The 24516-nt window shown below is 48.8% G+C and overlaps 2 protein-coding genes and 1 long non-coding RNA gene across 14 annotated transcripts in view; 2 read left to right on the top strand and 1 right to left on the bottom strand.

The window, feature by feature from the left end:
* Positions 1–5968, top strand: part of GPR161 (G protein-coupled receptor 161) — a 49708-nt gene extending 43740 nt beyond the window's left edge. For all 5 annotated transcript variants that reach the window (XM_026509436.4, XM_057315426.1, XM_026509437.4 and 2 more), the window contains 3 exons: positions 396–500; positions 2819–2938; positions 4625–5968. In XM_026509436.4, the coding sequence (XP_026365221.1) occupies positions 396–500; positions 2819–2938; positions 4625–4890 (491 nt within the window). In that variant the 3' untranslated portion in view covers positions 4891–5968. The remainder of the gene's footprint in view (positions 1–395; positions 501–2818; positions 2939–4624) is intronic.
* Positions 5969–7948: 1980 nt separating this feature from the next.
* Positions 7949–19190, top strand: LOC130544278 (uncharacterized). Its single transcript, XR_008960449.1, has 2 exons — positions 7949–8337; positions 13154–19190. It is a non-coding gene; the product is annotated as an uncharacterized LOC130544278 (long non-coding RNA).
* DCAF6 (DDB1 and CUL4 associated factor 6) overlaps positions 12256–24516 on the bottom strand; it is a 130762-nt gene continuing 118501 nt past the window's right edge. For all 8 annotated transcript variants that reach the window (XM_026509446.4, XM_026509447.3, XM_026509442.4 and 5 more), the window contains 5 exons: positions 21898–22036; positions 20007–20163; positions 19281–19369; positions 17385–17490; positions 12256–12719 (listed from right to left, as the gene is read on the bottom strand). In XM_026509446.4, coding sequence (XP_026365231.1) covers positions 12655–12719; positions 17385–17490; positions 19281–19369; positions 20007–20163; positions 21898–22036 — 556 coding nt within the window. In that variant the 3' untranslated portion in view covers positions 12256–12654. The remainder of the gene's footprint in view (positions 12720–17384; positions 17491–19280; positions 19370–20006; positions 20164–21897; positions 22037–24516) is intronic.

Below are 24516 nucleotides of genomic sequence, written 5' to 3'. Positions count from 1 at the left end.
ACTTTGCCGTTTGCGTTCTTGGAAATTCCTTTCTGGTATTTAAGTGGGATCTCAGGAGGTCACGGTGCACCCGCATCCCAAGACCATGCACCCCGCATTTTCCCTCCCACCTGCCTTGTTGGTGTGTGTTGTTGTGAGAGTTTCCTCTTCGGGAGGCCCAGGGAATCCTGTTGCAGTGCAGACCCCCCCACCCCAGGGTATAGGAACAAGAGGCTAAGAGGGGAAAGGGCAGCTGGGGGCTTGCGATCCGGCAGTGGGTTGAGAGCCCAGTTTGCAAGAGACAGAGAGGACAGGGCAGGCGGCGGTGAGGCTGGTGGGGACAACCGAAGAGGGAGGGTCAGTGGCCACCTCGGTGGGACCTGGGTTGTGCTGACCGTGCCGACTTTACCTTTCAGACCTGGGCCTGTCCCCACACCTCACGGCCCTCATGGCAGGCGGCCAGCCTCTGGGGAACAGCAGCAGCACGGGGGACACTGGCTTCAGCTGCTCCCAGGACTCAGGTAAGCCCCCCAAATGGCACGCACCCCGGTGCCAGTCCAGGAGCCGGCGGGAGGGCTGTGGCCTGAGCACGGGCTTCTGGCCACTGCTTTCCTCACCAGCGCTTCCGTGCCTTGGTTTCCTCCTGTGTAACGTGGGGACTTCAGTTCTGTGTCTCCCCCACACGGGGTTGTCCTCAGATCCCGATGCACTGAAACCCTTTGAAAAGTGACAGTGGACCATGAGTTGTTACTGTTAGTGTCGGACCGACGGCCAGGACTGGCTCGGGCATCTGGCTGCCTGGCTGTCCATGTCTGACGGGCCTTTTCGGAGCCGTGTTCTCTTGGGCAAGATGCTTAATCTCCTTCTAAGCCTGGGAGCTCCCCTGTTTGTGAACTAGAGGGAGTCCTCCCTCGATCAGTGCAGTGCCACCGAGATCACACCCCCTCGTCCCCATCCTGGCATGCCCAGGGCCCTGCCTTTGCGAAATTCGGCCTCCCTGAAGAAACACGTCTCCAGCACAGATGCTCCCTGTCCCCTCCGGGGCTGCCCCCCAGGGGATCCTGCAGGCTGGAGCGTCTCCTCCCAGCAGCTGCCTGTGCTGTCGCGGTCCCCGCTGGCCACTTGCTGCTGCGGGCCTCACAAGGCCCTGGTGAGAGGCAGGTGGGCAGAGGCGTCCGCTCTCCATCCTGGGCCAGCCTTTGCCCGCGAGCCAGGCTGAGGGCAGCGGGGGGTTGGCTCCATCCCTGCTGCCGGGAGCTTGTAAACACTCTTCCCTGCCTTGACCTGCTTCTCCCGGCCTCTGCCTGTGTTGTGGAAGTCTGGGGTAGGCCGCGGGCTGAGACCAAGACCCGGCCTTTTGTCACAGACAGTTTTCCCTGGAGGCAGAATATTCCCTGAGAATGTTCTGTCACCTGTCAGCCATTGGGTTGAACCGCTGGTCACACCAGCCCCTCTCGCCCCAAGTCCCTCGTGTGATTTGGAGGAAAACAAGGTCTCTGGGTCCCTCCCCAGGGTGTTTCCCCATTTCTCAGACAACCAGGGGGATCCAGGAGCAGTGTGACATTCATTCATTCAACAAACGTTGATTTGGCCCGACCCTGTCCTAGGTTCTAGAGATAGAGTGGTGGGCCGCCCGGAGCTTTCTGTGGACTGGGGAAGACCGTCCATCATCCCACGTGCTTCCCACATACTCCTGCCCTTATGGAAAGACTGTAACTGGGAGGGGAGCTATGGAAGGGGAGACCCTTTGGGGAGTATTTGGGGACGAGCCTTAGAACAGCTTGTCTGAGAGTGACGTTGCAACCCCAAGAGCAGGAAATAGGTGGCCAGGCAGAAGGAGTAAGGGGACAGCATCGTAGCCCGAGGAAGGAGCTTGGCCCATGGGGTCACACGGATCGGAGCGTGCGGGAGCGTCAGCCCGACCCTTTATCCGCTGTGTCCTTGTCAGGGACGACGGCCACCGATTTAGCCCCTGCTGGGGGCCAGGCACTGTGCCACACGTGTCCCATCACCCCAGGCGACTCCGTGGGGCAGATTAACTACCAGCCCCGCGCCACAGACTTGGAGACGCTGAGGGATCAGCGGCCTGCCCGAGACCCTAGGTCCATGTGGAGCGCCAACCGTGCGCTTAATCGCCACATGCTGACGGCGGCCCAAGGAATGTTCTTTCCTCAGGCGAGGGCAGCACTGATGCTTTTGAAGCCTGTTCTGAAGCAGCAGGAGGACCCCGGGGCTGCCCTGTCTCCCGCATTTCCTGAGCACTAAGGCCTTGAAGGATTGAAAGCTGGAGACCAGGATGGAAGAACGCTGGTCCCAACATTCACCCTAGTGTCGGGCCACGGTCCCATCTCAGCCTCCCTGCCTTTGTTTCCCCACTCTTTAGTGGGGTACGTTTTTCAGTTCTTTTTTGATCCCCAAAGAACTCTACATTTTCAAGTTTTGAATGTTTATTTTAACGACGATGGAGATTCAGGCTGTAAAAAGAATCCTCAGAACACGAAGCTCCTTGTCATAGGGCCCTGCCGCCCCCTCCCCTCCGCCCCAGGCCTGGCTCAGAGGCACGCTAGTTGGATACCCTGCCTGTCCGGATAACACGCTGTGTGTTTCGTGTCTGAAGCCGCCCCAGGGCTCTGGCTGCAGCCTCCCGAAATCTCCCCGAAATGAGACGACGCTCACAGTGTTTGTTGGGCAAATGCTACAGGCAGGACGTTGCACCTGTTGGGGTGGGTTGAACACACGGGAGAGAGGGTGCAGGGGCCATCGGGAGAGGTGGAGGAGGGGGCGGCGAGGAGGACCTTGCGTCGCCAGTTCCGCGTGCATGACCCAGCCTTGGTTTTAGGAACAGACGTGATGCTGCTGGAGGACTACACGTCTGATGACAACCCTCCCTCCCACTGTACCTGCCCCCCCAAGAGAAGGAGCTCCGTGACCTTTGAGGATGAAGTGGAACAGCTCAAAGGTTGGTGTGTGGCGGACTGCTTCAGGACCGCTGGGGGAAAGGAAGGGATCCGGGCAGATTGCTTGGCTCAGCCCTGTTCCCGGCCCCAACATCCCAGGCCTCCCGGCCTTGCCCGCCGCCCTGCTTGCTCCCGCCCCTGCCCGGCTCACTTGGCCACTGTTGCAGCAGGCGGCATCTGGGCTGGGAAGGGGGGCTGTCAAAGTCTAGATGGACACACCACCCCCCCTCCCCCCAGATCCTGATTCCCATCTCCTCCCTCGGGAAGCTGCTGGGTCGGGTGAAAGTCCCCTCCGTCGTTTCTCTCCTTTCTGGGTGAGGTGGGGGTGTAGATCTGAACTCGCCCGCTCTGAGCCTCCGCTTCCTCACGTGGGAAGTGGAAGCAGTGGTCCCCCAAGTGTTCCTGCCTCGGTACAGGCCTTGCCCATCTGTTGCCCCTGGAGTCGATGAGGGCATGCGAGGGCCGTGAGAGGACTGAGCTCTGCTCCGGTGCCCACACCTGCCTCCTGCCTGCCCCGATTCCAACCCCAGCACCTTGTGGCCTCTGGAACATAGGGTCTGGTTTCCCATCCAGACACACTGATCAGAAGGGGGACAGAGGACCATGCAGAGTGCCCACAGGTGGAAGGTTCTCTCTGCTCTGAGTCCCAGCACGCGAGGACAGCCACCAGCACGATGGGGCTTGGGTGTGGTGGAGTCAGGGACTCAGGGAAGCTGACCGGGACAGGAAAGGAGGGCAGTGAGTCCCATGTCTTCTCCCACCCCACTCCCCGACTCCAGCCCAATTGAGGGGCAGTCACAGAGGACAGAGACAAAGCAGATCCTCGTGGGCTTTATCACTTATCACCCCCCGAAATCAAACATGAGTGACTCCCTCCCTGATCCGCCCAGCCCACACAGGCCGGTGTGGCCGCTTTAGGCCTGCTTTGTGGGGACGGTGGTTCCGAGGGCCACCTGTCTGCAGCCAGGGAGGAGCACAGGTGAGGGGGCGGGGGTGGCCACAGGTCCCTCCCCTCTTCTGCATGTGTGAAGCAGCGCCCGAGGCTGGCTGCAGATTCCTTGAAATGGGTGATAGAGGGACTGTGCATCACGTGGGGTGGAAATGTGAGGGGTAGGGGCTGAACTGTCCCCCCGAAATGCCAGGGGAAGGATGGGCGGCAAGGGCAGTAATGATCAGGCACTGGGTGTGAGCTCTCTCTGTTGGTGTGAGCTATCGGCGTCCTGGGTGGGGTGTGTGGACCTTTATGTTACTTCCAACCCCGAGGTTCTGGCCGGCGTGAGGCCTTGTGGTTGGGCCAGAGGCAGCCATAGACATTGTATGGCTCTAGGGAGCTGAAGTTCCACGTGGAATTTTGAATATCATTACTAGGAAGGGTTTATCAAGCCTTTCTTGTCTAGGGCCAGACCTAGACGTTTCGGAAAGAATTCCTTAACGATTGCAGGTACGTAACCCTAGGAAGGGGTTCACCGTGACCTCCTCTCCACAGATGAGGAAGCAGGTCAGGTGAGCTCCACGCCTCCCCAGCTAGGAAATGGGACGTCAGGGATTTGAGCTGAGGGAATCTGGCCACAAAACCCATGCTCTCGGTTTGCGTCGCCCGCTCCCTGGGCCCCGAAGCATCTGCAGCCATGTTCCCCATAGTCATTGGTCCCAGCCCTCGGCGAACCTTCTTTCTGCTTCTCCCTCAGATGCTGCCAGGAACCCTATTCTTCACGTGAAAGCCGAAGTGCACGAGTCCTTGGACAGTTACGCGGCCAGCTTGGCCAAAGTCATAGAGGCCGAAGCCAAGATCAACCTGTTCGGGGAGGAGGCGTTGCCCGGGGTCCTGGCCGCAGCGCGGACTGTCCCAGGGGCTGGCTTTGGGGGCCGCCGAGGCAGCAGGACTCTCGCGAGTCAGAGGCTGCAGCTGCAGAGCATCGAGGAAGGGAACATTTTAGCTGCGGAACAGACATGAGGGCCTCAGGGTGGACCGTCCGGCACAGGGGCGCCCGGGGGAGGGGCGACATCGGGGGCACGGCCGCCAGCACGCGGGCTCCTGGTGGGTCCTGGCGATGGGACCAGAGGCAAGCAGACAGAGGTGTGGCCATGACTTTTTGGGAGGGGGGCATAGAAGGGGGAATAGGGACCATGACTTGGAAGGAAACCACCATGTGGGTCCCTTCCTCTTCTTCAGGACCAGTCCAGCTGGGCACTGTCCGAGGTCTCAGGAGCTAAGCCCTTCGCGGTGCACTTTGGAGGACAGCACTTCTTCCTCACAAAGCAGGATCGTCCCCCAGCCTTCCGTGGGGTTGATGCAGGCCACGTGGGGCCGTTGGGTCGACACTGAATGCTCCTCAGAGGAGAACCCGGGAGCAGAGCCCCTCAGATGGGCTTCCCACGCTTCCATCCTTGTTAGGACCTTGCCATTAGCAGAGCTGCCTGCTGGTGCTTGTAGGGGTGGCCCGCGGGCCACTGGGCAGAAGCAACAGGCCCGGGGCTGCTGTTGCTGAGAATGGGGGCCGTCCTGCCTGCCTCCCTGTTGACAGATGCTTTCGGATTTCAAACGAAGGGAGCAACCACTATAAAAGACACGAGGAAGGAGCAGGTGCCTGATGTTTCATTTCCAGAACTGAAAAAATAATCCATTTAGTGAGGACACCCCCCGCACCCCCGCACCCCAATCTCCCCAAGCCAGCCCGGGGCTGTGGTGCCCAGCACAGCCGGGAAACGGAGAGGCTGTTCTCCTGGGAGGGAGTCCCTGTCACGTAGGGAAACCTCATCTGCTAGACTGTTTGGGGTATTTGACCAGTCAGAACAGCTAGCCTCAGGTCCACAGGCAGCCATCCCTCCGCGGGCAGCAGTGGCTGGTCCCCCAACCTCAGGCAGCATGGGACAGGATGGGGTAGAAATGACGCTCGACCCGTGCTCTTGGCCCAGCTCCTTCCCCTGGGACCATTTGGGACTTCTGTCACCTCTCAGAGCCATCCGGAAAGTGGGGTTAAGGGGGCGGGAAGTTGGATCGAACGGTCTCTGAGGATCATGTCCCACTGTGATCTTGGATGTTCTGTGAATCTGTGGGTTAGACGGGGCGGGGTGGGGATGGGAGGGGATGGGGGGTGGGAAGGGCTGGGGAGTGGACCCTCGACCAACACGGCTTTTGATGGTTTCCGACGGGTGTGTGCAGCCCTGCGGGCACCATGTGCACACTCGTCGGACCCGTGTCGAGCAGGGGCCTCACCGAAGGCCGACCCCCTGGAGGAGGATGTGGACACGGAGCTGCAGGAGTATCATCTGTCCGGTTAGACCTCGTCCGGCTCCCCTTGGAGGCGGGACAGCTGCAGCACCGGGGTGACGTGGGAAGCCAAGGGACTGCCCGTGTCCACCCTTCCCTGGGTAGGAAGTGCATGCCAAGCCTTCCCCACCTTCCGAATGCGGGGTGGTCAGCAGAGGGCAGATCCAAGGAGATGCAGCTGCCTTTCCAGAAAGTACATTCTCTCTGCCGTGTTTGCTTTGGGCCTCACCAGCTCCTGGCGATGCGTCGTCCTTTGGCCGCGTGGCAGAAGCCGGGGATCAGCTGTTTGCTAAAGCCCTTTCCCGTGCCGTGGCGCTTGCTGCCTCCATGGTCACCGAGGCCGTTGACAGTGCTCCCGGGTCTGCTGGGTGCCAGGCGCTGGTCTGGGCTCCAGGGGTGGGGGTGGGGAGGAGCAGGTGGCTTTTCCAGGGGAGCAGAGGGCAGTTGCACCTGTGGGCTCTGCCTACACATGCAGCTCAGACAGACTCTGATCCCAGCCCCGGGGGGGGGGGGGGGTGTGTGGCATCCCTAAATCTGAGCGCATTTCGTGTTTTCTGTGTGTGTATTTTTCTCTACACGTGTCTGGTCAAGGGACCATGTTCCTGACCAACTAAGACGCACAGAGATGGCCATTACCTCCAGGCGAGAACAGCCTGGGATGGCCTGCCGGTGGGCCTACTTGAGGACAGCACAGTGGCCTGGAGCCGGCGGTGGAAGGCGGCTTTCCCTGGACTGCGCAGGCTGCGCTTTAGAGAGAGGGTCTTGGGACCCCTAGTCCCCACTGGCCAATTCCAGACCCGCTGGGATCCACTAGGGTTTCAGCTGAGCCTGTCTAGAAATAGCACACTTCGCAGAAGAATTCACTGCCTTTCCCTGTTTTCCGTTGACACTGCCAGGCCCTGCGTACCCGCTAGGTGCGAAGCGCCAGGCTGGGTTCGGGGCAGAAGCTTTCAAGTGCTTCGCTTGTTATCGCGCAGGGAGGGGCCTGGCTGATCCTGACGCCGTCAAAGAGCAAAGCCAAGGCGTCTAATTCGTTGGCGGGAGGGAGGTGAGTATCTCCAGGTAGGGCGCTTCGGGAGAGCTCCACGACGTAGGGGACCGCTTGAGCCAAGCCTCGGAGGCTTTGTGGCCGCTAGAATCATGTTTTGCCTATTCAGGAATCCAACTCTGCCTTCATTGAGCCTGAGAGAGAGCAAGAGCGAGTGAGAGAGGAGGAGCACGGCGGGAGGGGGGGTGCGGAGGCGGCGAGGAGAGGAAGAGGCGCAAATCCGCGCACTTAAGTTCCCCGGGGCCTCTTTGAAGACACCTGCCCTCGGGCAGCAGGTCAAAACCCCAACTGCGCCCACTAAACCCGGGCCTGTCGGCTTTATACTGCTGTGCAGTGACGGCCTGAGGCCTTCCCAGGGGACGTATGGACAGTGGCAGCGGGGGACACTGGGCCACACAGTCGCTTAAAAACCTAAGTCGTGCGTGCCCCGGTTTTGACAGGGCCACGTTGAGGGCTGTTGCCCAACTCTGTCCGTCTCATTGAATATGACGGGGTCCCTGTGCTGTGCCCCGGATGCCAGGTTTGGAGGCTCTGGGGGCGCACGCGCCAGCGCGCATAGCTCGACCCCTGGCCACTTCGCCGGCCCGAGGCGCCGAGCTGGGGCGGCGGGGGCCCCGACGCTAGGGGGCAGCAGTGGGCTGCACTGCCGCCGAAGGCCGGGTTGCTTCCCGCGGGCCTTGCGCCCTCCGCCGCCCGCAGCCTCCAGCTCGCTTCCGGGCGACGCCCGCCGGGCGCAGGCTCCCGGGGCGGCGGCGCCGAGGGACGGGAGGGAGCTGCGCGCCGAACCGAGTGGCCCGGGACCCTGCCGCGGGACCCACAGCCGGGGCGCCGTCCGGGGGGGGGCAGCAGGGCGGGGGAGAGTGCGGTGACGCGGGGGACACTTCACGACGGAACGCTCTCCCGTGCGGCTGGGAGCAGCCCGCGGGGCTCGTGGGAGGCGGGGCTGCACGGACCGCAGGGTCCGCCGGTGACGAGCGGGCACGGAGCGGGGGTGGGGCGGAGCAGCGGGCTCTGGTCGGGGCTGAGCTCCGGGTCCCCGGCCCTGTGTGTCCGCATCGCGGCGGCCTCATCGACGCGACGAGGTGTGTAACGCGTTCCCGTGCGGGGTCGCGGTGGGCCCCGTCCGAGGTGACCCTGCGGAGCGCAGCGTCCTGGGTGCCTGCGCGGGGCACGGGCGTGTCCAGGACGGGAAGGGAAGCTCTGGAGAAGCTGTTACCGAGACAGGAGGGGCTGAGCGCTGGTGCCGGGGGAATGGTCACGCTTGCGGCCCAGCACAAGAGGCTCCTGCGGGAACGGGGGTGTGGGGAGGCAGGGGAAGGAAGGCAAAGGGAGGAAAGGGTGAAGTAGCGTTTGGAATGTAAGAGATCCGGAAGGAACAACAATGAGCTTTTCTGTGAACGGTAATCGGAGAGGACCCCCCCCCCCCCCCCGCCTGAGGCCTAACCAGGGCCCGAGCTCAGCCTTCACCTCCCTTCCAGCCCCTGAGATGTGACCTGGGTGCTAAGGGCGGCTCTGTCCCCCAGTGATAGTGACTGCTTGGCCGTGGGTCTTGGGCTCAGAGAATTCCTTGATCCTCCAAGCCCCCGCGGCAAGAGGCCGCACAGGGATAGGAGTCCATGCTGGTACCCACAGTTTATGCAGAACCCCAGGCGAAACACATGGGAGACGGAAGGGACATCACCATTTTCACCCTGAAGCAAAGGAAAAGAGCTGTCATATGTGACTATAGGAGGGGACAGAGCCTGACCACCCTTCTGGGTTGGGGGGGGGGCACACAGAATCCAGGGAGGCCTAGGGATTGTCTGACCTCCCAAAGTGCATTAAGGCAGAGTCTGGGTCAAAGGCTAGGTCGTGGCCATGTGACTGAGAAGCAGCCAGCTCTGCAGCTTTGCAGACGAGGAGGAGAAAGGAAGGAGGAGAAGAAAATGGAGGAGGAGGAGGGATGCTTAAAAGTCACCATTATTGGAATAGGCTAGCTGGGCTTAGTAGTAGGTGGGTAGAAACAGTTGTAGACCAGGGAGCTTGGGAGCCTGGAGTATCGGCTTGCCAGACCTAAAAAAACTGCAATCCAAGGAAAGTGATTGGATTTATTTGAAAGATTTCAAAGCACAAACTCAGATCTGCATAAGATTACCAAGAGTACAGTTTTGCTCAGTGTTATTTTTAGGAGAACGTAATATACAAAGTTGCGTGCATTTCCCTAAAAATTTTCCTTAACAGTATTACTAGCTTAGGAATTAGAGGCCATTTCTGGTTTTCCTTTTCACACCACCATTTTGAAATATCCCAAGTCACAGGCAAGTTAGCCCCTTCCAGGTGTAAAGACAGCCCCTCCCCCCCGGGGGATCACGGGGCCTGGGCCGGCATGGCCACCCCCAGTGCAGTGGAGCGAGCCTGTTGGCCAGGAAGCAGGTGGGTCACTCTGTGATGTGGAAACGCTAAGAGACTGAGTTCTGGGCTGTGTTCTGATAGTGGACCCCTGGATGCAAAAGTTGTTAAAAACCTTCAAAGCCAACCAAAGCAAGCTAATCCTAAAATATATTTCACTTAAAGTTTTTGGATGATTTTTTTTAAAGATAAGAAAAACGTTTAGGATTATTATAAATCACAATACTTAAACGAGTTAAAGTATATTTAGAATAGTTTTGTTTACCTGATTAAATATCTGTTTTGGTACATGTACAGCTGTGGAAATTGTGGATTTGTACTTGGACTGTGGACTTTGAGTGCAGCCTCCCTTCTGCTGGGCTAACGAGAGGAAGGAGACAGAGCAGGAAGGAGCTGATGGCTGTAGAATTGGGAGGTGGTGATGTCCACACCACAGTCACCTCAGTACATCCATCCATGTGCTGTTTGTAAATTCTTCCAAGACAATTAGATTCAGGGAGTATTGTTAAATGACTTCTCAGTGTGACCCAGAAATACAGAGCACTCTTATTTTGTTTTCTTAAGATTTTTAAAAAGATTTTATTTACTTGAGAGGAAATGAGAGAGCATGAACAGGAGGAGAGGGAGAAGCAGGCTCCCCCAGCCATGCACGCACCCGCCCCCATTAAGCCTCCTTTAATAACCTTGGGTTAGGAGGTGGCCTGGCTGGCTTCGTGGGTACAGCATGGTATTCTTGATCTTGGGGTTGTGAGTTCGAGCCCCACGTTGGGTGTAGAGATTACTTGAAAATAAAATCTTCAAAAAATAGGGCGCCTGGGTGGCTCAGTGGGTTAAGAGTCTGCCTTCGGCTCGGATCATGATCCGAGAGTCCAGGGATTGAGTCCCAGATTGAGTTGGGCTCCGCTCAGCCAGGAGCCTGCTTCTCCCTCTGCCTCTGCTCCCCCCCCACGCATGCTCTCTTAAATAAGTAAAATTTTAAAAAAATAAAGGAGGCTTAATGAACAGCAACCCACTCCCTAGATGTCTGTCCCATAACCAGAGGCAAAGGGTGCGTTGCCAGGGAAACTCAGCAACCTCCAGGCACAAAACCTACCACCTTTAGCTGACCACCTCACCTGCCACCACTGAGGTCATAATCCTGGGTCCGAGCTGCAGCTGAGCCCCAGCATCCAGCTGTCTGACGGGCTGGGGCCTCCCCAACATTTAGGGAGTCATGAAGTGTCCACTCAGCCTCTGTAGAATGTTTTCTCTTCGCTGCCTCCTTGACTGCTTGTTTGGCCTGCCCTGCTCATTTTTAACACACAGTACCCGAACTCTGCAAAATTAACAGCAGGGGACCTAACTCCTTTGACAAAATACCATTAAATTAAAAAAACTCAAAAAACCAAAAAAGGAAGTTTTAAGGCTCCCAGCAAAACTGAGCAGAGTTCGCATATACCGTGTGGCCACCCCCAGGCTCTCCCACCACCGACATCCTGTGTCAGAGCGGACAGTACAATTTTGATTTTCTTCTGTGCTCTTCTGACCGCACTGAGCCCTCCGGTAGTCTGTCTACAGCATACCCGTTACTGTTTTATTACAGGGCAGGAAATGACGTCCTATGTGCTTCCAGTGGTCATTCCAGTTGTTCTGTGAAGCCCTTCAAACTGGCTTCGTGTGGTCCTAACAGAGCCCACAGGATCTCCTGCATTGTGGAGAGGAGGAAACAAGCCCAGAGAAGTCACATGGCTTATGCAGGTCACATAACTCATTGGTAACCAGAAACTAAGACCCTTGTACTTTCCAGAAGTCATGGAAATTTGGCTAATTCCTTTTCCCTTTGACCATTTACTACATTTCCTAATGTGAAAACACATGTGCCCTTCTAGGGTGAGAGCCCGATGCTCAAGTCCAACCGCAGTTACGGAGCCAACGGAAGAGTTCTTTGTCCTCTCTCCAAAAAGCCAATCTGCCTTCTCTTAGTAGCAGGTGTCCCTGGGCTTGTGGCCATCTTGTGGGAAGGGGCGATGCCGGGTCCCTGTGCAGGACGGGATGCTTTGCCTGGCTCTACCTGTGAGTCCATTCGCGGCCCGGCTGGAGAAGAGCACGGCAGTTTGGCGGGGGGGCGGGGGGATGACGGCAGGGTTGGGTCTACAGGGGCATTTCAGCTCATAACCCCCAAGATACAGGCCTGGGTGGAGACAGCCTAAGCTGGGTGGAGTTGGACACTAGAGTGAAGGAAGACCCGGAATTCTAAGATTGGATGGTCAGCAGCTTTCAGCTGAAATCTAGAAGTCAGAGGAAAACCAGAAGCCAGGGCTTTCAGAGCTAGCTTGCGCCGGTCCATCAGGTGGGCTAGCCACGATGCTCTGCTTGTTGCTGGAAGCCTAACCCCTGTACTTGGGTAAGGAGGTACCACTAATCGTGACAGACGGTGACTGGAAGTGATGATAACGTGCTTTGGAAGGAGAAACGAAAAAAGCTCCTCTATGTGATTCTATCACACAGAAGCCAAAACAGAAAAGGTTATCAAATCTAGAAAAGAATAAAGAAAGAGTCTTATGTTACAGAGAAGACTGGAAAATGTGGGTCAAGGTAGTTAAGGCATGAAATAAAAAGTCAAATTCAGGATATCTTAAAACAACCAACTTCTTTAATTAGAAAGCAACAAACATGCAAATGGCAAGTGTAGAAATTTATTTGAACCAACATTTTCACTATAATGAAATTACTCTTCCACATTGATCCAAGCTCTCATATCTGAAGGTTAGGGAAAATATTGCACTCTGCGTTTTCTAGCACTCCTCACACATGGCAAAAAGTTTTTTAAACATTTTGCTAGTTTTGTTTTACACACTCTCCCAAATTCATGCACACAATCATTCCAAACCAATGTTAGGTCATCCCAAAAAAAGGGAAAAACTCCAAAACACCATAACCTTAAAATTGCACTAAAGCTCTGTAAAGAAAAAAATATAATAAATGTCTTATACAAATTTCAGAACATCTAAGTGCTTGCCAATAAGAGTTGCTTATTCCTCATCCTCGTTTTCATTCTCCTGACCAGAGCCTTCTGATCTGTCGCCCTCCAACCGGTCTGGAAAACATACATGAGACCCACAAAAAGAAATGCTTTTAGTATGATAACTGAAATAACTTCCAATACCTTTTATTTAAAACTGATTCAAACATATACAGTTCATGACATCATGTAAAAATCAGTTCACTTCTGTGTGTAGATAAGTTATTTTCTGCCGCTAAAAGCAAATAAAAAAAGTAAAGGAAACTGAGCGCTATGACTTTGAATATGCATGTAATTCTAAACATGTAAAAATTAAAAAGAAAAACCCTAGGATCTTGATAAATCACGGTCTGCTGCGGTGGTTTTCAAACTGTGTTCCTCGGAGTCCAGGAGCCTAAGAAGTGTATTGTGCCACCAGACACACTGAGGGGAGGTTGTGGGGGAACCCAGGGACCATTCTCGAGATCTGTGTATAAGATATTTTAAATTAAATATCTGCTATGTTCCAGGCGTTGTGCTAAGGATACAACGGCGGCCCAAACAGACACGTGGTCTCTGCCCTCAAGGAGCTTATCTAGATTAACTACTCAAGTGAAAATGTAATTATAAACTCGTGAGTGAACCCGCCACTCTCTCCAGCTTTCACGGTTTATACTTGCTGTTCCTCTGCTTGGGACGCCCGCCCAGTTTTCCAGCTCAAAAGGTTCTGCTTACTCATCGCAATGCAACTACCATCCCCTTTCTGAAACGTTTCCCATACTTTTTCAAACATCCGACCTGCAGAATGACGAACTCCTCCCCGTACACCCCAGCCCCTCTGTGTCTGCCGTGCAACGACGATCCTAACTGCAGGGATGGTTTGTTTGCTGTCTTCTTATAGACCAGGCTTCAAGGGCTTTTTGAGCTCCTGGGAGGGTAGGAGTTTTCTCTTTTTATCTTATATCCTCAGAGCCTAGTACAGGGTGTTCAATGACGGTTTCCAGAATAAGTGAATTTAAGCTTTGCAAAGATAAGATATGTTACATCAGGGCACACAGAGAAGGCAAGAGGATAAAACCACTGCCGCCACTGGGATGGAGCTGTTCTGCCACAGAAGCATTTGCCCAAGGTAACGTGCAAAATACGAAGGTTAAACATGGGGGAACGGGTGAGTCCCACTGTCAACAGCGAAAAGACAGAATCCTGAAATTTTATTACCTACAGAGGCTTAAGCTCTCCCACTGGAGCCTAAGTCAACAATACCGAGAGCAGTACACAGAAGAGACTATATGTTTATTGTCTGACTGACCTGGACTCAATCCCCTCTGTGCTGACTCCATTTCAAAGCCCAACTGATGAGGTAATGTATGCGTATATGATTTACAACCTGAATTATACCAACTGCAGCTATTATCATTATTACATAAGTGTTCAGTACCCATCTGCAAAAGAAGCAAACAAAAATAAGATTTGGATAGACCTTCGTGTATCACCAAGGAATCTAAACACAGGGGAAGACGTGCTGACCAATCAAAGGCTACCTAGTGAATGTCAGGGAAGAGAGACGACACTTTGTATTGTGTGATATACTTTCACGAGAGAATAAAACATGAAACTGCTATCAGCTTAAGTAGAAGACTGAATGGGAATCCTGGATATGACTGACTTCAGCAAACCTCTTCCCGTCACATCGGAAGCGTGAGGAAGCAGGGCCAGACTACTTCAAAGTGTGTAGGGTTCTTCCCCAAATTCTTTTTGTCACACTCTGAATGAAGAGGGGAAATGGAGCGTTAACGAGAACTGTCCCAGCCTTTAAATCAGGGAGTTTGGGGTAGACAGTAGGATTCTGCAGAGTCCAGAGCAAGCCATGAAGAGACAAGCGAGGGCCCGGAGTGTCTAATGCAGGCCAGTGACAGAGGCTAGCTGACAGAGGCTTCCAGAATGAGGAAGGGGGCAGCACACTTGTTCTTTCCTCATACCCAGCTCAACCAACTGTGGCAGAGTCCTCTCTCTCAGAATGGAAACCTGGTCTCTAAGAATAACGTAAATGAAATCTTCTGTTCATGAAGTGCTATGCCTTGGAGGCAGGGAAACTGCAAAGCCGCTCAACGCTCACACCGTGATCTCTGGCTGGCGGCTACAGACCCCGGAGGTCTGAGCAATACTATGCTTTTAAAATGAAAACTGAAAATGAGAGTCACTTCTCCATCAGGAGACCCACCTCGGAAAAGCCATAGGCCCTAACTAACCAGTGGGTTACTTACAACCAGGCACAGTTACCAAAAAAGGGAAAATTGCATATGTAGCCATGCCCCTTCACCTTCCCCCTTTAGAAAGAGTGCCCACGCTGGGCCTCGGCACGCAGCCTGTCCTCTGCTGTCCCGCGCCGCTCCTGGGCAGTGCACTCAGCCAACCTCTAGCTCCTCTGTTTGCCTTCACCGCCCGCACCACCGGCTTCCACCCGATCTGCTCCGTCCCACATTTGGGGGCCCCGTCCCATCGAGAGAGACCCCACATTTAGACACCATAGTCTTCAGTGAAGTATTCATAAGAATGACTTTGGCTGCTTTTTGGAAAATGCAAACGTTCAAGCCCTAGTTATATAAAATGAGTCAGAATCTTCAGGGGGTGGGACCCAAGTATTTGTAGCTTGAAAAGCCCGACAGAGGATATGTAGCGCAGCCTTCGTTAAAAATCACAGGTCCCCCAGGAAGGCGCCCCCCGAAATACATTCCCTGGACTTCCCAGGAACCCTTGCGGAGTAACGGAGGGGCGGGGTGGACTACCCCGTGGCCAGCCTGCGCCTGCGTGATCACAGTCTGTCACTAACTCTCCTCGGATGTGCGCACATGATCACACTTGGAATACTGGAGACCAGGAGGGAAGGAGAGGAAAGGGGTGGACAAGTGACCCATCAAATACCTGGATATCTTAAAGATAAGAGCACGTCTTGTGTACCTTTTTCTCTCCAGTCTTTTACATAAGAGAACCAAGAGGGTGAGTTAAGTTGACTAAACCAATTAGAAATTCTCTTTTTGGTTGACAGCAAAAAGAACTGGAAGAAAGGGAATCTTCATGCTATAAAACTTCTCTAAAGCTAAAACCAAAGGAGGAGGGGGGTAGAGATTAGCTAACAAACCGCCGGCCCACCCGCAGCTGTATAAAAGCGGATTCTGCACAAATGAGAGAGGAATGGTTTCCTACAGACAAACCCGGCAAGAGCCATTCGCCAGATAAGCTCTTTACAAGAACAAGTGAGTTTTAGGAATCCTCATCAGCAAATGTTTTTCTTGTTCCAGAAAATGCTGCCTCCTCAAATCTGAAATCTAAATGGATGAGTTTTAAGCGTTACGGTTACTGAAGAAAATGGATCGAAAGTGGTACAATGATTAATTTTATAATATGGGAACTCAAAAGCTCCTGCAAAATTATTTTGTTGGAATACTAACCTTTTTTGTTTACATTCCATTTGAAATTTCCATTCTTTCCTAGTAGTAGTTAATATTAACAATGTGAATATTTTCTCCCCACTTCACACGGGCTCCTTTCAATTCCTTGGATGCGCTGCTCCCCACGCTCTCCTCCAGGACTTTGAAAAATGCTGCCTACCCTTTACTTTGCCTGGTATACTCTCTCCATTCCTCCCTTTCTCTGAGGAAGCGGTATTTTAATCCGCGGCTCACAGAGACCTGGAGGATAAGCAGAAGTTATCCTCACAAAGAGTGAGGATGGGAGGGGACAGCATGATATTAAAGATCCTGAGGTAGAAAAGACTTGGATGTGTCCCCAAAATCAAAGAGGGCCAGAGTGGATGGAGTGGACCGAGGAGGAGAGAAAGCTGGGAATGAGCCTGAAAAGCAGTTTGAGCTCAACTCACCCAGAGGACTGCAGGCCATTGTCACGATCTGAATGTATTCCTGCAAGTGAACTTTCCAAGGTCAAAGGGAAGTAAGGACTTGGAAGCCGGTTTCACATTCAGGCTTGACCGTTCATCAGTTGTGTGACCCGGGGCAAGTTACTACAAATAACCAACGTTGTAAAGGTTTGGAGCTCATTAGGAAAAAATCTGTGAAAGGACTAGTACGGTGCCTGAGACATTATAGGTACTCCAGAAATGACGGTTGTTGTTATTATTAAATAATAGATAATACTCAACATATGAAGAAATTTAATTTATGCGATCAGCAAAGAATAATAAATACTCTTTTGTTTGATAAATGTATTGTTTATAATGGATACTGGATCTTTTCTATTATTACCAACAGATTATTTACTTCCTTCTTGAATATTAGTTATGATATATACACTTTGTGTTTCTTTGGCACTGAACCTCGTTGTGTACCACTGAAAACAAAAAAAAAGTATTAAAAAAACCTTACTGAGGTTATGTGTTTCAACCCCTGCAGTAGCGCGTTACATTTATTTGTGTCTGGGCTAGGGCTACTTTTGACCACGTCTACCACTACAGGGTACTCGCTCTAACAGATCTGAAGGTCCACGGGAGGACCCTCCACGCTGAGAAGAGAAGCACAGCTGATAAAAGTTTTCAAGTGACATTGTCTTTTCATTCTGACACTTTCTGATGCATCTGGTTCGTGAGGAAGTTACTGTACTAAGATCAAGAGCTCACCGAACTCCTAGCTCAGAAGTTACGCTGCCTTCATTTTGTGGTTAAAAGAAATTGTACAAATCGCTTTCAAGCAGACCTGAAATAATAACATGATGTAACAGTGGTGTTAATAATATACAGACAGTTCTTACCAGCTCGGATGTGATTCAGTGAAGCCAACATCCTCAACATGAAAGAGGCTGGCACCGTGATGGTGTTTCTGGTCTCTTCCAGCATGAGTTCATTTCGAGTTATAACCTATGAAGCAAGTGAAACAACCACGTCAAGAACCATGATGTAACTGTACCTTTTCCTTGAAGATGAGGAGAACAGTAAAAACTGAGCAGGCCCGAGGTGGGATTACTTCATTCTTTATACGTTCACTGTGTCTTTCCACCTTAAGGCTACTTGATGCCAGGTAATTAACTTGCAACTGAGGGAGTGACATCACAGAACACAGAAAGACAAAGGCCTAAAACATTCAAGAATTCAATGTATTTTTTACTTAGGATTCATTTACTAGTCTACCTGCTAGTCTGCTCATTCTTTTCCCCTATGGCCGAGCTGATAACTGAGTGACACCGTGGTGTTAAATTATTTCCCTGGGGTCACTCGGATCCCTCAAGAAAATGCCATCTTGACTGAGGCAAAGTAATTCTGAAAAGTAAACTTTTGAATAAGAGTTACCAATGACTTGTGTCTTCTGTACCAAGACAGGACTAAAGGAATATCCATAAACACCTAGAGATCTAGGGTGTCATCATGGGCAAAGGGGAAACAAAGTTCGTGGCAAAGAAAAAAGAAAGAAAGGGAGGAAAGGATGAGAGGAAGACGAAGGTGCTAATGTGGTCAGTGGCTCCCCAGTGATTTCATACAACACATTTTCAGCCCAGCAGGGCACCCCCAGGGCCCTTTACAATGTTGCCCCGAGGAGCGGCTTTCTTATCCACTCACTAATGGTTCACTTACCTTAGGACACCTTGGAAATTGCTGATCCTTCATCTCAAGGGCTCCTTAGACCCCTGTCTGCCTGGTGAACTCAGTCCAATTCGTACTTCCTCTGTGAAGACTCCCCCATCCACCTACCCCATTTACAATCACAACTGTTCCTCTGCAAGGGCTTCCAGAACACTGTGCATGCCTCTCTACATTCTGGCTTATGGTTCATTGTCTGTCTTTCCGCAGTCTATAAGCTCTGAGGGAAGGTCTATTTTTTAAAATTCAGCACTATGACATATGCCAAGCTTATAAATGTCTGTTAGAAAGCTGATGTAGGAATTGTGCTGTGAGCTGTCAACTGTGGTCTAGAGTATTGGTTTGCTAACTTACTAATAGCATTTTTTAGCAATGGACCCTTCTTTTCTGTTAAGAGGGCACAGCACCAACTTGAGCTGCACTCACCTTCTCACAGAAGCTCAACGGTTAGTCAGTAGCTGACTAACGCCATGAACCTTTATTTTCAAAGGAAATCTTACACGAAAACCCAGCAATAAAAACCCTAGCTAAAGCTGGAGAGGAAAAGCCCAGAATTCAGCTTTTATATCATCTACCTTCCCCTCTCCCAATCCCACAAAAAACCTAGAGCTTCACAGGGCCCAGCTTGAAAACTGCTGGTCTAACAAGGAGCTGAAGAAATCTTAAGATAGGACAATAAAGGAGAAAATTCTCCAATCCCTTGTTCTGCTACTTATTTGGCTGTGATTATGGAGGATAGCCATCGTGAAACTGATTTTCTTAAAAGGACAGAAAGGTTTTTAAATGCTTCTTCATTGCAATAAGCACAAAAACAATCTGTTTTTCTTAAACTATAATCGTGTATTACCAATAATCAATATTATAATTAGCAAAATAGTATTTTGATTTTTAGCTCTCTAGTATTACAGGCGTGTTTTTATCTTAACTTTTCTTTTTCTTAAAATTTGACCTCCTTAACTGAATAAACTTGTTTATGTTACCAATTAATAATGAGCTCATTTGAGTCTTCCGACAAAAGCATTTCAGGAACAAAGTGACATATGCTTTATAATAAGTATAAATAAAAATCTTACTTCATCAGCAAGTTTTCGGTTAAAAATCCTCGACTCTTCTAGTGGTGACCAGATCTTTATGTCATAATCTATGCCAGATGAGGCTAGAACTAGAAATAAAATGTTGCATATTAATATAAAGCATAAAAACATGCCATTAAGAGAAACATACATATGTTATACATTATGCATGATTATATTTGTGTGTACATACACACACACACGTACAGCAAAACTGAGCTGGCATGGAAATTGTACTGATACATTTAATTGTTAACTGAGAATATCATTTAGAAGATTTCCTAAAAGTTACCCTAGAACATAATTTTAAGACCAACTTGCAATCACTCAAATTTCTTTCTTATCCAACTGCTCTTTTAGGAGAAACACAGGCAACGTCAAATGGAAGGTAAGAACAAGCCAAGCTTGTTTGTTCTGGTACATTAACTCAGACATGTGAAGAATAACAAGGTTTGGAGATTCAGTTTGGATAAGTTGTGCAAAGTGTAGTCAGCCAAACCTCTTGCAACTGGTAAAACTTAGAAGAAATATTAGAGAATAAACTCTTTAATCTATTTCCTCAGACCTTCTGCCAAAAGGAGGTTATAATTGTTTTCAGTTTTGAACCCAATGAGAGTCATAACGGGCTCTCGTGGCTGCCTTCTAGGATAATCTGCATTATTCTTATATTAACAACTAGAACAAAACTGGAGCTGATGTTCTGATTTCTATAAAAGGCCATCTTACTTGGGTCAAACGGATGTGGCTGCAGGCAGTTTACCACATGATTATCAGCTTCCAGAAGCATTAAATGCTCAGCAGTATGACGATCCCAGATGAAGATATGGCCACAGTCAGAACCACTCATTACAAAATTAGCACCCCAGAAATTGGCTTCTTTTATCTAAGGGTTTAAAAAAAGAAAATTATAAGAAAATTCAAATAGAAGTTATTAAAACAAAGATTTATTCTATTCTGCAATTGAAAATATTAATTGGCTTAGAAAATAATAAAAAATAGAAGAGAGTCTTTGTCTTCTATTATTTTAAGATGATGGAGATTTATCAGCAAGCATGATACAACAATAATGAAAAGTTCCCCATGAAAATAGAGATTTTGCTCTTTCAATGCTATATTTTTAGCACCTTCAACAGTACTGTGGCAACAGTAGGTGCTGAATTGGTAACTGCTAAATGAATGAATGGGATTTATGGGTTTTGGAAAGTATAATGGAAACTTCTCTGTCTATATGTTGTTGAACTTTCCAAAAATGGTTCCATTTTAGCTTTATAAGATAATAAAAACAAATCATAAGAAAAAAATGAATGGTTCCCTTTTGTATTTTGCTTTATGCCAAAAGAACAAAAAGTACCCATCTTTTTATTAGCTATTCTCTCACAATTGAGAAGGAAGGATATAAACATATTTACTTTTATGGAGCAATGAGACAAAGGAACAGGATATACTGGAATGGTTAGGATGACAATGCTCAATGGATGCATATGAATGAACCATTCAAAATCTTTGTGGTTTGGGATTTTTTTCAATCATTCCATCGGCAGCTGCTACTTTGCTATTTTTGCCAAACCAAAGGGGGGAGACAATTCTGTTGTTACTCAGCATTACTGTTATATTTACTTAACTTTTCTTTTTTCATTCCTACCCCTAATATTTTCATCCAAAATTTTAACCAGCAAAATATAAGAAATGTACATTGATTACTTCTATTAATAGTGAGCATTTTGTTTAGAATGATTAAACTGTTACCACCAATGATCTCTAGAGACAGCTAAGTCGTTCCCTACCCCAAAGTAACTTTTTTTTTTAAGTAAGCTCCATGCCCAACATGTGCTTGAACTCAGGACCCCTAGATCAAGAGTCGCATACTGAGCCAGCCAGGCGTCCCCCACAAAGTAACTTTTCCCCTTAACTCTGAAGAAAGCAGATTAAAACTGATTCTGTAGATACTTTTGGACGACTCAATGAATATATGAAAACAACACTTTCTAAATATGAATGGTTCAGAGTTAATAGTTATAACATGCCAGTCATCTTGCAAGATCCTCTTAGTAAATAATTAATATCACACTGGGTATAAGACTTGTGGATTATAAAACTTGACAAGATCTTCGAGATCATCTGGTCTATTCTTATTTCATAGATGAGGACACAGAAGTCTAGAGAGACAAAGTGACTAAAACAAATCTTCACTTGTCAATCTTAAGAAAAGTTGTTATAAAGTAATCGGACTACATTTTGCAATAAGCCTGGATTTCCTATATCTAAATCTTTCTCACCAAATCAACAAAGGGTGCTAAAATGAGCTAACAAAAATATACTAGACAGGTAGACAGCAAGTGTGAGAGAGCAAAAAGAAGCGATTGTTACTTGTACCAGCTAAAAATTTTACCCTTCTACGACATTTCCTTAGTAGGGCAGAATTTTCTTGTAAACGATAATGGTCTTTGGCAATATATTCTAGGACTAAAAAAACCATGTTTGGGTAAAAGAGGTAACTGTTACAGTACAATAATGCTATAGTGGAATCACAGTGGCAACATATGAAAGTCATCATTACAGAAAAAATTCGTATTATGAATCTGCAATTTCTCCAAAGAGTGCCATGAGCATTTGGTACCATTGTCCTGGAGTTGCGATGGCCCTTATAAACCATCTTTACTAGTGGCCTTCTAATGTTCAAAGTATCCAATTCTTCCATTTCTTTCCTTTCTTTTCTCCGCCTGAAGAACTCCTGAATGCGGGCAACAGCAGAGCGTCTACAAATTACATATTAAAAGAAAAAATAAATAAATTTAAAAACATTCAAGGCCACTACAGAATCAAAATGAGGAACATTAAAATACTGTGAAGTCTAGAAAATATTTAAACTAAACATTATCTCAATAAGGCATCCCCAACCAAAGCATAAAAAGGCAGACACAACAGTGAGACTACATCAGACTAGTTGAGTTACTAAAACAAAATATTTTAGTGAAGAGATCACTTAGAAATTTGGTACTGGTTGAGAAAGTAAAGGAAATAGCATGCGGCACACTGGTTTTTAAAGGGCTATTTTATAAAAATGTAAGATAGACAAAATTAATATGCAATTTGCTACAAACAAAACAAATCCTATTCAATACCATTTCTCTTCTGCATATGAGAAAATGTAAAGGCATAAAGAGAAACCAAAAGAAATTAAGGGTAACATATAATAGCAGTGGGTAAACTTGTTTTGAGATTTTGTAAAGATGTTCCCAGCAAAGAACAGACTAATCAAGAAAAAGAGGGTATTAATATATGTACACTAAAGCAGGGACTTTCAAATAGATTCTAAATGGCTCCACATAAGAGTACAGACTTGGAGCTAATGAGGCAGATTTCACTCTCCCAAGAACTGAGTTGGTTACGGAGCTGGAGATGGAAGAATAATGGGCTCTTTTAAGACTGATTTAATTATTAGAAGAAACTTTTCCTAACACATGATACACTTAATAAGTTTGTTAGTTTGAATTTATTATTTAAAACATTATACTTTGACAAATAATAGACCAAAGAAACCTACAAATCAGTAAGAAAAATGAACACTGTAACAGAAAAATAGGCAAAGGACAAGAGTAGGGAAACTACAGAAGAAATGAACAGAAGGTAAATCTACAAAAGGATGCTGAGCCTCGCCGATAATAAGATAAAAATAAAACAACAAGTGCACCTCTTTATATGTCTACCAGATTAAAAAGATTTTCAATGTCCATCAGAGTGGCAAGAGTACCGGAAAACAGACACTGCTGGGTTAGAGTTTGAAAGTGCCTCTACATATTAAAAAAAAAAGTGAACTCCTTTACTGGAAACTTTCCATTGAGGCAGAATACATACACAGGAAGGCGTAATATCACAAGTGTGCAGCACAACGGATTTTTACAAATGAAACAAGCCCATGAACCAGCACCAGTACTGAGAAATGGAGCAGAACCCAAATTCCAGAATTCTCCTAGTGCTTCATTCCCATCATCACTCTCCCCTTAAAGAAAACCATTACTCTGACTTCTAACAGTATGAATTACTTGTGCAAGTCTGTGAACACTAATTAAATGGAATCAGAGGATACATATTTTTGTGTCTAGCTTCTCTAGCTCAACATTATTTTGTAAGATTCATCCACGTTGTTTATTTAGCTGTAGTTAATTCATCCCCTTTGCTGCAGAATATGACTTTGTATGACTACATTATAATTCATGTATCCAGTCAACTGTCGGTGGACATTGGGCTGTTCTCAGTTTTTGATTATTAAGTTACTGCTACTACCAACATCTGTCCGTGTCCTTGGCAAACATATGTCCATGTTTCTGCTGGGTATATACCTAGCAGGAAAACAGCCAGACCACAGCATGGGCATATGTTCAGCTTTACAGATACTTTCAAACAATTTTCCAAAGTGGTTACACCAATTTAAATTCCCACCAGCAATATACTGAGTTCCAGTTCACTAGAAATTAAATAATACCTATTAAAATTTAAAATATGTATATGCTGGGGCACCTGGCTGGCTCAGTCGGTAGCAAATGTGACTCTTGATCTTGGGGGTTGTATGTTCAAGCCCCACATTGGGTGTAGAGATTACGTGGAGGAAAAAAAAAGAGAATCTTTTTTTAAAAAAGATTTTAGGGGCGCCTGGGTGGCACAGCGGTTAAGCGTCTGCCTTCGGCTCAGGGCGTGATCTCGGCGTTGTGGGATCGAGCCCCACATCAGGCTCCTCCGCTATGAGTCTGCTTCTTCCTCTCCCACTCCCCCTGCTTGTGTTTCCTCTCTCGCTGGCTGTCTCTATCTCTGTCAAATAAATAAATAAAATCTTAAAAAAAAAAAAAAAAGATTTTATTTGGGAAAAAGGGAGAGAAGGAAAGGGAGAGAGAGTGAGAGGCAGAGGGAAAGACAGGGAGAGGAGGGGCAGAGGGAGAGGGACAGAATCTCAAGCAGACTCTGTGCTGAGCATGGAGCCCAACATGGGGCTCACTCCCATGATGCAGAGATCATGACCTGAGCTAAAACCAAGAGTCAGACGCTTAACTAACTGAAGCACTCAGGTGCCCCCAAAATAAAAAAAATCTTCAAGAAAAAAATGTATTTGCTTTGATGCAGCAATTTTACTTTAAAAAAATGTATGCAACACAAAACAAATAAATACACAAATATTAAATTTTTTATATTATTTATATTTAGATTATACACACATTTGTACAATATAAATTTCCACTGTAGT

Source organism: Ursus arctos, unplaced genomic scaffold, assembly GCF_023065955.2.
Source record: "Ursus arctos isolate Adak ecotype North America unplaced genomic scaffold, UrsArc2.0 scaffold_2, whole genome shotgun sequence".
In the NCBI taxonomy this organism is placed as follows: domain Eukaryota; kingdom Metazoa; phylum Chordata; class Mammalia; order Carnivora; family Ursidae; genus Ursus; species Ursus arctos.
Note: the sequence above shows the minus strand (reverse complement) of the source record. Positions and strands in the feature narration are given on the sequence as shown.